This window comes from Lactuca virosa, chromosome 2 (genome assembly GCF_052849685.1).
Source record: "Lactuca virosa cultivar CGN04683 chromosome 2, Lactuca_virosa_CGN04683_v6, whole genome shotgun sequence".
NCBI classification, from domain to species: Eukaryota; Viridiplantae; Streptophyta; class Magnoliopsida; order Asterales; family Asteraceae; genus Lactuca; species Lactuca virosa.
In genome coordinates this window covers 251,648,405-251,662,011 of record NC_136427.1, presented here as the reverse complement: position 1 = coordinate 251,662,011, position 13,607 = coordinate 251,648,405, and the positions used below count along the sequence as shown (strand labels likewise).

The window sequence follows — 13,607 nt, the reverse complement described above, 5'->3', positions numbered from 1 at the left end:
CAACGACTTTGAAACCCTCGGGATTTGGGGAAATCCCAATAGCTTTGAGAAAGGTTTCCTTGGTGACAAGAATGATCTTGTCATCAGTAATGTAGGATTTAAGAACATCGTTATCAATCTTTACTCGCTTAAAGGCTTTTAAAATCAATCTCATATGGAAATTAGGGTTTGGAATTTTGGTGAGAGGAACAACAATATGATGGAGGGATATAAACTTGATCATAACTCAAACTAATTCATCGTAATCTAACAGATTTAGGGAGAACAATTGAGTTGTGTCCATCAAGATGGGTTTAGAGGAAGAGGATGTGTCAGATCCTTTGGAGGATTAATTATTCGAATGAGACTTTGAGATCTTGGACACCATTGTTGAGTTGAAGCTTTGAAGAAGATGAACACAAATTATAGAGGAAATTCTAAGGGAAAGGAGACAAAGAGCGTAAAGAGGGATAAATTTGGATTCAAAATCCTTTTATTGGTAGGTTTGTTTCAGGTCGGGTCGAAGAAGCAATGATGACACCCAACTCAGAAACATGTTGCAATAAATGTGGGATATTCAATTACCCTCCTATGTGACAGTTAAACCCAAGTTGAAAGGATGTTTGTTTGTACAAAAAGGGTAACTGTCGATTCTATTTAGAGAAAAACACTTAGTCAATTCTTATTTTGCACGCCAAAGCATGTTTATTGGGACTTAAAAGATAATCATATAACCGTTGGAAATTTTTTTTGGACATTTCATTAACTAAGATTAAATGAAAACCTTAAAAATCGATAATATTGATTTATTTGAAAGGTAAGTCAGATCCATGAGATTCCAAAAAGCAGACATAAGATGCTTCTGAGAAATGAAAATCATTCAATGATGTTTGATATTAGTTTGAGAAATGGCACAATTTATTGAATGGATATCATAGATAATAATTACATTGAGGATCTTAGAGTTCTTATAGATATAAGGAGTTTTGAGAAATTTCGAGAGCTAAAGGATTAGAGCTCAGAAAAAGAGAAGAACGAGACAACATAACCATTTCTAAATTAAATTCTGAGATAATTTTATCAAAATGGATCGGAGTGTGAAATTTTTGATCTCCTTAAGGGACTTCTCAAAATCACTATCCAAGTATGATTCCAGAATGGATTTACTTGACTCTACCATGATAAACTGAAAGAGCTCAAACTAGATGAAAGGTTAGACAAAAAAGACATGTAACGATCCTTTATTTTCTGAGATGAAGTATTTCTATAGAGATAAATATATTAGGCTCAGAATTACATGAATTTCTGATGTTTCCATCAGAGAGTACAAACTTCCTTGAGGAACTGAGGATTGGGTAGCATCATTCCCATCTTGTTCAGAAAACTATTGAATTTTATCTCGTCCATTGCCTTGGTGAAGACATCAACGATCTTTTCATCAGTTGGAACAAAAATGAGCTTAATGTTACCGATTAATGATCTTTTATAAAATAGTATTGGATATCGATGTGCTTGGTCGTGGAGTGTTGGATCGGGTTATGAGAAAGCTCGATAGCACTTTGAGAGTCACAATAGATCGAAATTTGTTGAAATTGGAAACCATAGTCTAAAAGATGAGATTTCATCCAGATAAATTGAGATGTACATCTTGTAGCAACGATGTATTCCGCTTCAGCTGTAGAAAGTGCGATACTGTTATGATTTTTGGATGACCATCTAACCAATCTTCCGCTTAGAAATTGACATCCACCAGATGTATTCTTCTGATCAAGTTGTAGGCCACTGTAATTGGAATCTGAATAAGCTTTCAAGAAGAAGCTTTGATTTGCAGATACTAAATTCCGAGGCTCTTTGTTCCTTTAAGATATCAAAATATTTGTTTCACAACCAAGAGGTGAGACATTTTTGGATTAGCCTGGAATCTTGCACATAAGCATGTTGAGAACATGATGTTAGGGTGACTTTCAATGAGGTTATAGCAGTGATCCGATCATTCCCCTATATTTCTTCTTATCAATGGCTTCACCAGATGGATCAGAAAATATCTTGTGTCCGAATCCCATTGGGACTTTAGCAGAGGCACATGTGTCCATTGAATACTTTTTGAGAAGCTCATAAATGTATTTCTCTTGGTGAATAAATATTCCTCGATTTGTTTGTTTAACTTGTAATCCAAGGAAGAAACGTAACTCACAATTCATACTCATTTGGAATCGGCTAACCAAGAACTTGGCAAAGTCAACAACCATCTTCGGATCGGTTGATCAGAATATAATGTCATCAACATATATATGGACCAACATGAGATGTTTCCCATTGGTTCTTTGGAACAGAGTAGGATCAAGAACTCCTCTTTGAAAACCATATTGTTTTAGAAAACAAGTAAGAGTCTCGTACCAGGTGTGAGGAGATTGTTTAAGGTCATGGACAACATTCAAGAGTTTGTAGCAGTAGTTCGGATAAGCTAAATTTACAAAACCAGGGGTTGTTGAAGATAAACTTCACTATCTAGTTCACCATTAAAGAAGGCACTTTTAACATCTATCTGGTAAACCTTTAATGCCTAGTGAGCTACATATACAAGGAGGATACAAATGGCTTCTAGACGTGCGACAAGTGAGAAAGTATTCTCATAATATTGAGCTTCAATATATGTGAATCCTTTGGCGACCAATGTTGCTTTGTTTCAGATTATTACTCTCATGTCGTCAAGCTTGTTTCATAAAACCTAGCGAGTGTCTACTATTGGGTGATCCTGAGGAGGAGGAGGAGGAGGAACAAGAGTCCATACTTGATTTCTGTCAAAATCAGCTAGCTCTTCTTACATGGTTGTAATCCAATCAGAATGTTCTAGATCTTCTTTGATGGATTTGGGTTCAACCATTGAGGTAAATGTAGAGAAGTGACATTCATTTTGAATATCAGTAACAGATACAGTTTGAACTTTGACATTCAGATTTCCGATAACTTGGTCGGGAGGATGATCATTCGTGTAGATATCTAATCTTGGAAGTTCTTGTGCAGCAGATGATTCGACATCAATGATAGGGTTGTGTTGCTCCCACAAAACACTTTGAATTTTAGTATGATGCTCCCACTGAACTTCTAAACCATAGATATTTGCATCGTCGGAGGGAAAATCAAAGAAGTTCGCATCATCTTTGTTGTTCGAAATGGGATTAATTTCAAAAAATTGATCTGCTGCATCTTGAATTCCTTAAACGTTTTGAATCGAGGGTTGGATAACTTCTATGCCCTTGAGGCATAGAAGTAGAGGTATTCTCTCCATCAACCCGATATGGAAATACGTTGGAATCAAATGAAGGAAAAGTTGGTTTCAGACCAGATAAATTTAGAGAAACAATCAGATTTGGAATTGATGAGGGTCTTGATATGGATTTAGAGTCAATAATTGTTTATGTTGGTTCGAACAGACTTTCCAAGTCAACTCCATACACAACTTAATGATTCAGAGAACGAAGAGGTGGAGCATCGGACTCCATGACATGGGTTGTGATATGAGTTGGTTACGAGTTCCGAATGAAGTTGTCATCAAAAGTTATATCAAAAATTTCTTCAATGACTCGGGTAAGAAGATTGAGAACCCAATAAGCTTTTGATTTATATGAGTATCCTAGGAAGATAAAGATAGCTTCATCAGACTTCGGTTGAAACTTAGTGAGTTGATCATGATTGTTCTTGATGAAAAATCTACATATGAAGATGTGAAGAAATGAGATACTAAGCTTATCGACCATTCATTGCTTTATAAGGTGTCAAGTTGAGCCTTCGATTGATGATGATGCGATTTTGAGTAACGCAAGCCGTGGAAACTGCTTTAGCCCAAAGATAGAGAGGTATATTGACAAAATTCATCATTAATCGAGCAGCTTCAACAATTGTTCACTTTCTCCTTTCAGTGACACCATTTTGTTGTGGAGTGTAAGGGGCATAAAAATTGTGTTCAATGCCTTTTTCAACCAGGAACTTTTCAATTATGACATCAGTGAAATCGATTATGTTGTCACTACGAACTCTTCGGACAGGTAGCTTGGTTAGAACTTTGATTCCTTTGATGAAATTGATAAGTTTGGAAGCTATTTTCGAATTCAATCTCAAGAAGATAACCCAAGTGAGTCTGGTGTAGTCATCCACAATCACAAGGATGTCTTTTTTGTGATGAAGACTCTCAACTATAGAAGGACCACACAAATCAATATGAAGAAGTTCAAGTGGCTCCGAAATGGACTTTTCGATTAGAACATGATGACCTTTTTTGGATTTCTTCCCATATTCACAAGCAACACAGAGACAGTCATTGTCAAACTAGAGGAGTGGTAATCCTCATACCATTTCACCAGAAACCAGATCATTCATGTATCGAAAATTCAAATGAGCAAGTCTCTGATGTCATAGCCAACTAACATCAGGAACAATCTTCATTATAAAGCACATCTGAGGCTTTCCAACAATCATATTAATATCCAAGGGATACATATTCTTGTTCTGATCTGATTTGATGACCGTCTTGGTGACCGTCTTTGTGACAACCCGTTTTCTTGGTGAAAACAAACGCTTTCTTGGTGAACGACAATTTGGTCAATCCTCTGTGTTCTTTAATTTTTCTGTTCTTTATTTGCTTAGTTTGTCTTATACTTGAAGTGTATCTGATCGATAGAAACCTTCAATTGGTATTAGAGCGGGTTTTTGATACACTCAATTAATCATTTCGGCTTCCTATAATCCGAAATCTTTTGGTCTCAACAAAATTCCTCCTTTCGATGAACACAATTTTGCCATGTGGAGAACTAAGGCCATGGTTGTTCTTGAAAGCATGGACTATGAGATGATTAAAATTGTTGAAAAAGGTCCTCACGTTCCTATGTGTCAACCTTCGGTCAACAATGCTCCCGTTGGTCCTTTAAAGCAAAAACCAAAGACTAGCTATGACGACGATGACAAGAAGCTGATTAGTCTTGATGTGAAAGCTAGATCAGTGATAGGAAACTATCTTCCCTATCACGTGTATCATCTTGTACAAAACTGTGAGTCAGCTCAAGAGATGATGGATACGCTGACAGTAGCCTATGAAGGCATTGTGGAAGTTCAAGCCATTACCATCAACAACCTTAATCGGAGATACAAGTACTTCTTCGCTCAAGAAGGTGAATCACTAACCCAAACATTTAATAGATTTAACTGCTTGGTTAATGATATGCGCAAGCTAGGTGTTGTCAAGCATTCTTCTTAGTTGGTTATGTCTGGACTCTCTTGGGAAAAGTTGGGAACATCATGCTGATGTCCTTAAAAATAGTGAAAAGATCGATGCAATGGATATGAATTCCTTGTTTGGCAACCTACAAAATTATGAAGAGATCAAAGCTCTTCATAAAGATATCATGAAGTAATCAAGCAAGGAAAAGTCTGTAGCGTTGGTTTCTCGAAAGGAAGAAATGAAGCACATCAGCGGCTCAGATGAATCAGATCAGGGTGAAGAGAGTGGTGAAGAAATCACTGATGAACTTGTTGCCAACGCTGCACTTATTGTGAAACGATATGAAGAAAACAGATCAAATGGGGTTCTAAGAGCTCAGATCAAGGGAGGAAGTTCAGCGAGGAGATCTACTTTAGAGAATAAAAACTCATGTAACTATTTTAATAGTGGAAGCCCTGACCATTTTGACAGGGACTGCAAAGAGAAGAAAGAAGCTCAAAGTTCTAAGAACTGTGGAGTGTTTTACAAGAATTTGTTAGCTCACATGAAGAATGAGAACATCTCTCTGCCAAAAGCTTTCATTACAAAACAATAGGATCGTGAAGAATGGGTGGAAGATGAGGGGATGAATGTTAAGGGTCTAATGGCTCTTATCAATGATTCCCCTGATGGTTATCTCAACATGTGTGATGTCGATACCTCAAAAGCTGTCCAAGGATCAAGTCAAAATCTAGAACATACTTGGTTCCTAGAAAGTGGGTGCTCTAGACACATGACTGGTCTCAAGTCCCTCTTAACAGACTTTATGGAGAAAGATGGTCCTATGGTGGTTTTTGGCAACAACAATGAAGAAGCTTTAATGGGCATTGGAACTTTTGAGGGCGTTCAAACTGAAGGATGTGTTCTATGTCAAGGGTCTAAAAAGAAATCTTATCTCCATCAGTCAACTTTGTGATGCTGGTTATAAGGTTCTCTTTGATTGCCAAGAAGGAAATGTTTTTGACTCTACGAACAAAATGTGCTTATTGCACTCGGGGACAACAAGATTTATATGGTTTGATTTTACTTATTTAAACAATCCTACTATATGTTTTTGACTTTATGCTTCGCTACTTTAAAACTTCTGAACATAAGCTGCTAGAGTTTTAAATTTCTATGATTTTTTTTGCTTCAAAAATTCTTTTTAACTTTTATTTTTACCAAGGAAGTTCACATTCTACATTTTACTACTAATGTTGCCTATGCATGTTCTTCTCTATCGATGGTGACCGTAATCAACTTGTTGCTCAAGAAAGGATCAACGTATCATTCTTTTGGTGCGGTATCTTCTGACTAGAACTAGTTGACACTGACTCTACATATTTTCTTCAACACCAAGTGCTCTCTCCCTGACATTGATGCTCACGCTGATTGACATGTTTCATCATGTTGATGAGACCAGATTGGAGATAATTGTGCCAAAATATGCTCTTTTGGGCACATATATCTTTCATCTTGAACAACCTAATTTTGTTGCAATGGGATGAAGTGAATTTAGGTAACATAGCACGTCTAAATTCCATTGACGCTGTCACTACTGATGGGTTTTACATGCAATAAAGTGGATAAATCCTTATACACTTAAGGGTACATGCAACCTATTAGATCTAGTCATAACACTATTAAAGTAACATTCTATTGAACAAAAAGAAACCTATAACCCTAGGTAATTTCAAAATTCATAGAAGACGATCACATACCTTTTGATTGTTGTAGTAAACAATCAAACAATCCTTCTTGAAAACTCTTGGAAGCTAGCACCAGAAATCTCGTGCTTCTAATGGTTCACACCCAAACCCTAGCAACTTGGAAAACTTTTAAGGAGAGAGGATGAGAGGTGAATTTTGGCTATCAATTGATTAGAAGGAGTAGCCGATTCTCCAAGGCATATTCTAGAACCCGATTCTATTCCTTAAAACTGTCCATCACTAGGAAGGTTTTGGAATGTCGTCTGCTAAACTATTAAACAATTACATCTTAGGTCCTTGCACTACTAATTAATCCAATTAATCCGAAAATTAATTCTAATTAATTTTTTATTAATTCTTAATTAAATAATACTACTTCTAGTTAATATATTATTCTTATAATATATTAAAAAAACATTTATTGCTATTTATTAATCATATAATAAATCAATAAATCAGTCTCTCTCTCTCTAAAAGTTATCCTTTTCAATTACCCGGTTTGAGGGCAACCCAAAATGACTTTGTTAATAATTCAAGTATATACCAATTTAGTTATTGGCTTGGACACCTAATCCAATAATCTCCCACTTGGATAAGTCTATAACGACAATTGCCAGTATAACCTCCAAATTATCAGCAAACGGAGCTTCCAAAAGCAACTCCAATTTCTGATCCGATCAGGTATTAGTCCTAAGATAAGTGATCAAATATTCCTTAGTTCTACAAGATATCGTATGGACACAAGACATGGATTATAATCAATCTCATTGTCCAAAATTTTGTTTCGCGATTTCCTGATTTGTGAAGACGTCATAAGACTTCTAATTGAACACATTAATTTAGTCCTGGATGGGCCCAACACTATAAGTCAACACCAAATCACCGAGGGGCCCAAAGATATCGCTTTTCCCGTTAGGGCAAAAAGAGCGAATAAATTTTGACTCATATGCTTGTATCCTTTACTCACCAAATCATACATGACACTACATTTTATAACATCAAGTTACTAATCATCTAACTACTAAAACTAATATCATTTCTCAAACCAATGCTCCTAGCATGCTGACTATGTTTAATCCTACTTAGAGCCTTTGTGAGTGGATATGCACGATTATCTTCTTAAGACACACTATTAAGTATGAGACGACCTTCTTCAAATCTATGTTTGATATAATGGTACTTTATGTCGATATGTCTTGATTTACCATGATCTATTGGTTCTTTGGTCAAATCAACTACTCCTTTATTATCATAGAAAAGTTCCATTGGCTCTTAAGTGCTCGGAACTACTCCGAGATCCCCGATAAAGAACTTCATCCAAGCCGCTTCCTTTAATGATTCACTCGCTACTATGTACTCTGATTCACAAGTAGAATCAACGAATGTGACTTGCTTGGAACTTTTCCAAGTGACTGGTCCTCTATTTAACATAAACACCAAACCATATTGAGAACGAAGATTGTCTCTATCTGTTTGAAAATTGGCGTCACTATACCTAGTTACTCTCAATGTATCACTGCCACCAAGGACTAGAATTGGATCCTTTATCTTTCGTAGATACTTGAGAATATTCTTTACTTTTGTCTAATGGGCTATGCCAGGATTTCCTTGAAAACGAATCACCATGTGTAAAGCAAAAGACACACCAGGGCGAGTATATGTTATAGTGTACATGATCGATCCTACAACCCAAGCATATGAGACTCGACTCATTTCTGCTATCTCTTCATCTGTACTAGGACTTTGAGTCTTACTCAACTTGGAATTAATCTAAATAGGTAGCTCTCCTTTCTTAGAATTTTCCATACTAAAATGTTTTAGTACCTTATCCAAATATGTACTTTGACTAAGACCAACTAGTCTTTTCTTTCTATCCCTTAAGATTCTTATCCCAAGAATATAGGCTGCCTCTCCGAGATCCTTCATAGCAAAACACTTTCCAAGCCAAGACTTTACTTCTTGCAAAGTTGGAATGTCGTTTCCCATAAGGAGTATGTCATCAACCTACAATACTAGAAAGGTTACTATACTCCCACTAGCCTTGACATACACACATGACTCATCTTCACTCTTAGAGAAACCAAATTCTTTGACTTTCTAATGGAAGCAAAGATTACAACTACGAGACGCTTGTTTCAGTCCATAAATGGATTTCTCAAGGTTACACACTCTTTTAGGAAACTTTTCATCTACAAAACCCTATGGCTGACTCGTGTAAACATCTTCAACTAACTTTCTGTTAAGGAAAGCAGTTTTGACATCCATCTGCCATATTTCATAATCATGAAAGGGAACTATGGTGAGCATTATCCTGATAGACTTTATCTTGGCCACTGGTGAGAAGGTCTCATCATAGTCAATCCATAGGGTTTGAGTAAAGCCCTTCACCACCAGTCGAGCCTTGAATGTGTGTACCTTTCCATCCATGTTGGTATTCTTCTTGAAGATCTATTTGCAACCAACTATCTTTCGACCAGGTTATTGATCAACCAAATTCCAAACTTGGTTATCATACATGGACTTGATCTCACTATCCAATGCCTCTTTCCATTTGGAAACTTCAGGGCCTACCATCGCTTCCTTGTAATTATCTGGCTCATCTAAATTTACCAGTGTACGATTATTGATAAACGTATCACAATCTGATGTTATATGGAAACCATAGAACGTTAGTGGCATGCTAACTCTACTAGAACGTCGAAGAGGTAACAAATTGTCAATTGGTTCAACAAGAGTCTCATTCTCTGGTTGAGCGCTAGTATCTTCTAAGGTTCCTTTATTGGTTGACTCTTGTATCTCTTCAAGATCAATTGTACTCCCATTGTCCTCTTTACATATGATCTCTCTCTCTCTCTCTTGAAAGACTTCCCTTCGTGCTACAAAGACCACGTTATCACTAGTCTGTGGAACAAATATCCAAAATACTTTTGTGGGTATCCAATGAAAATACATCTATCACTTATAGGTTCTAGCTTGTCATGAGTCTCTCGTTTAACGAAAGCTTCACAACCCCAAACCTTGATATGTGCTAACGAGGAAACTTTCTCTGTCCACATCTCGTGAGGTGTTTTGGAAACCTTATTGGTAGGGACAAGAATGAGGATATGGGCGGCTGTCTCTAAGGCATACCCCCAGAAAGAAATGGGAAGAGAAGCTCAACTCATCATGGAATGAACCATGTCTAACAAGGTTCGATTACTGTAATGCCCGTGTTTCTAGGCTAGGCATTAATATTGATGTGATAGTCTATGTTAACCTTTGTAACGCATTTTGAAGAAATGAAAAGGAATTATGTGAATATTATGTGTTTTATGCTTAATTACTAGGAGTTAATTAATTAAGAATAAAAATGAGCGTCGAAAATAAATATTAGATAAAGCCGATATCTATTAAGAAAGTTGTAGTGGTCGTGACAAGGATTACGGATATATAAAGAATACCAAAATCCAAATTATAACGAAGAAGTTATGACATGTCGAACTTTCGCGACAAAACCGGCACGGTGCCGAATGTCGTAAAAAGTGAGTTTTTGATAAACTCCTTTTTAGCCTTAGTGATCTAAACGAAAGTCGTAGTGTTCGTTAAACCGAGAGTATGTATAAAAAGAACGCCCAAATCTGACTTCGTATGAGGAAGTTATGATTTTTCGAAGTTTCAGCTTAGCAGTAGACAGCTAAAAACTCGAATTTTAGATCGAGTGAATTTTAGCCGACACGACCTAAACGAGAATCGAAGGTCTCGTAAATAGTAGTACAACGGTAAAAAGACAGACGAAAACGGACGTCGGATGAAGAAGTTATGAATTTTTAACGGATTTCCTGTCTCGGTCTGTTAAAAATAATAATATAAAAATTAACATCAAAATTAGCCGACAAAGTCTAAATGAAAGTTGTAGAGCGTAATTTTACCTACGCGTGCATATAAAGAACGTCAAAAACGGAGCTCGTATGCGAAAGTTATGGGTTTTAGAAGTTTTGGCACGAAAATCGAGAAAAATTGCCAAAACCGAGAAATTTCGCATAGGTGGACTTCGGCCACCTCACCCTCGCTCAAATCGTGCCACGTGTCCGAAATTTTGCTGAGTCATCCGAAGCTGTGGAGCATCCGAGGAGTGACGCGTGTGCAACCGAGAGTCCGACGCGTGCCAGGTGACTCCTCGCATCCGAAGCCGCCTTACCTCGCACCGACGCATGTCGCACCGGCTGTCCGAGCTTCGCAGGAACCACGACCCCCCCCCCCACCTCGGACTAGACCTCGGTCCAATCAGCGATCAACAGCGAAACCCTCGCACGTGCGAGCCATGTGCTGCCCCCTTCGGATCTGCTACCGCGTGGCTTCTTTCCAACCGTCCGATCAGCAGCCTCCCCTATAAATAGAAAGCTGCGAGCCTTCTTGGATAATTTTAAGAAATTGTCCATTTTTACCCCTTTTTCAATATTTTCACTATTCTAACTTACCCCAAGGCCCCGGTATTATACCAAACACCCGGAATACGCCCCGAAGTGCCCGAGAAGCCCGAGAAATTTATCTTTTCGGTTTCGAAGCCCGACCCTTATAGAGCCCTGTTTCTCAATAAAACTCCCGGTTTTATTAGAAACGAACGTTTTAGGAAATGAATTGTTGCCCGATTATCATCAAATCATATGAGTGTATAGTCACTTTCATCTTACACCTAGATATGAAGTATTTTCTATAAAATACGTGCTATATGTAATTATATTAAGTGTTTATTTGAGGTGACTATTGAACAGATGTTTTATATAAGTTTTAAACTGTATACGTATTTTATCTACAAATATGATGGGTAGAACATGGGTAGACGAAATAGTCGATGTGTGTTAAATGGTGAGAGGCCTCGTTGTTGTTGTTGTTGTTGTTGTAGTCGTCTAGCGGAGTATAGATGACGACCATAGACATTTTTTTAGACAGTCCAGTGGCACACTAGCAGGTTCGCAACTTGTAGGTGTTGATGAACTAAATGTTCGTTGGCGTACTCCATCCTCCTCATGGTTGCCTTTAGGACATGTATGGTTGAGGAGTCCCCTTAGCAGTAGTGTCCATCCCGATGATATTCCTTAGGCTAGGTCCCTTGTGATAGGTGTTTAGGGACGTAAAGTGAGGACAACGGGAATGGGTAATCAGGGTTTTTGTTGATTGGTGAACTTAATAAGTTTATTATTATTGTGGGTTGAAAACCCTATATGCTCACCAGGCTCCCAAGCCTGACCCACTCAGCTTTTTATGTTACAGGTAGTGGACCCCGAGCATAGTCGGAGGACGATGAGAGATTTTTTGATTATAGGCCAGTAGTTGTAAATAACTGTTGTAAGGCTTATAATGTCTTGTTTATGCTTTTGATCTGTATCGAAACATGACATCCCGAGGTTTTGATATGAAATGAAACTATACATTTCTTAAAGAAAGGTTTTGATAAACTTTTATCATGTTTTGTTTTGGGGACCAATTCCGCAACATCTTTTGAAAAGATTTCTCTGATTTTATTTTAAAAAAGCATAAATTAAATCGGTCTTTTCTGGCCGAGAAATTAGGGGATGTCACAATTACGCCTCTCAACCATACCATTTAGTTGTGGTGTTCTAGGAGGAGTTAATTGTGAAACAATTCAACATTCCTTGAGACAATCGTGGAACTCGATACTAAAATACTCACCGCCTCGGTTAGATCAGAGCATCTTTATCTTCCTGCCTAATTGATTCTCAACTTAATGTTTAAACTCTTTGAACTTTTCAAAGGTTTCCTATTTATGCTTGATTATGTAGATATATCCATATCTACTATTGTCATTTGTAAATGTCACATAAAATCGATTAGCATCCCTTATGGTGGATCTGAAGGGTCCACACACATCTATATGTATGAGATCCAAAAAAACCTTCACCTCTTTCATAACGCTCAGTGAAAGGTCATTTTGTCATCTTCCCAAAATGACAATATTCGCATTCATAATCTGGCCTTAAGTCAAAGGATTCCATCACTCCATCCTTATGTAGTTGGGCGATGTGTTTCTTTTTAGTGTGACCAAGATGACAATGCCACAAGAATGTCTTGTCTGAACCATTAAACAAATCAATATGAAAAACACTATTACCTAAGCTATCAACACAAATCACAACCATCACAAGGTAAAGCTTCAAACATAAAATTTCCTTTTTTATAAACCAAAATTGATCCATTCATATCATTAAATGAATATCAAAAAACTTGTCTAAATAGTGCATGAAAATAAATAATGTTTCGCGTCATTTCTGACGAATAGAAACAGTTAACTAAATCTACTCTAACATCACTACTAAGCATAAGACTATCAGTTCCAATCTTGGTAACAAGGAAGATCGTCTATTTCCCTTGATCAGATTCACCCTTCCATGCTCCACCTCTTCACTTTCTTTTAGTCCCTACAAATCAGAACAAATGTGAAAACCACATCCTGTGTCAAGAACCCAAGAACGAGTAGGTAGTGAGTTATTAGTTTAATAGTTTAAATAACTGCCGACGATGACTTCACTTTGCCATCCTTGATGTCATGCAAGTACTTGGGGTAGCTTCTTTTCCAATGACCCTTATCATTTTAATAAAAGCAAATGGCTTCTTTGGGATAACTAACAGAAGGAATATCAGATTGGGCTTTGCCTTTGGGCCATTGCTAGACGACCCAACATGTGCCT

The 13,607-nt window shown here is 37.3% G+C and overlaps 1 protein-coding gene across 1 annotated transcript; it reads left to right on the top strand.

Moving 5' to 3' along the window:
• Positions 1-4,795: 4,795 nt before the first annotated feature.
• On the top strand, positions 4,796-5,230 carry LOC145158403 (uncharacterized). The gene has a single exon (XM_079077308.1). The coding sequence runs from the start codon at positions 4,796-4,798 to the stop codon at positions 5,228-5,230; it is 435 nt and encodes a 144-aa protein (XP_078933434.1).
• Positions 5,231-13,607: the final 8,377 nt, after the last annotated feature.

Excerpts from the sequence above, each read along its gene's own strand:
- LOC145158403 (XM_079077308.1), top strand. The coding sequence starts at position 4,796 with ATGGTTGTTCTTGAAAGCATGGACTATGAGATGATTAAAATTGTTGAA.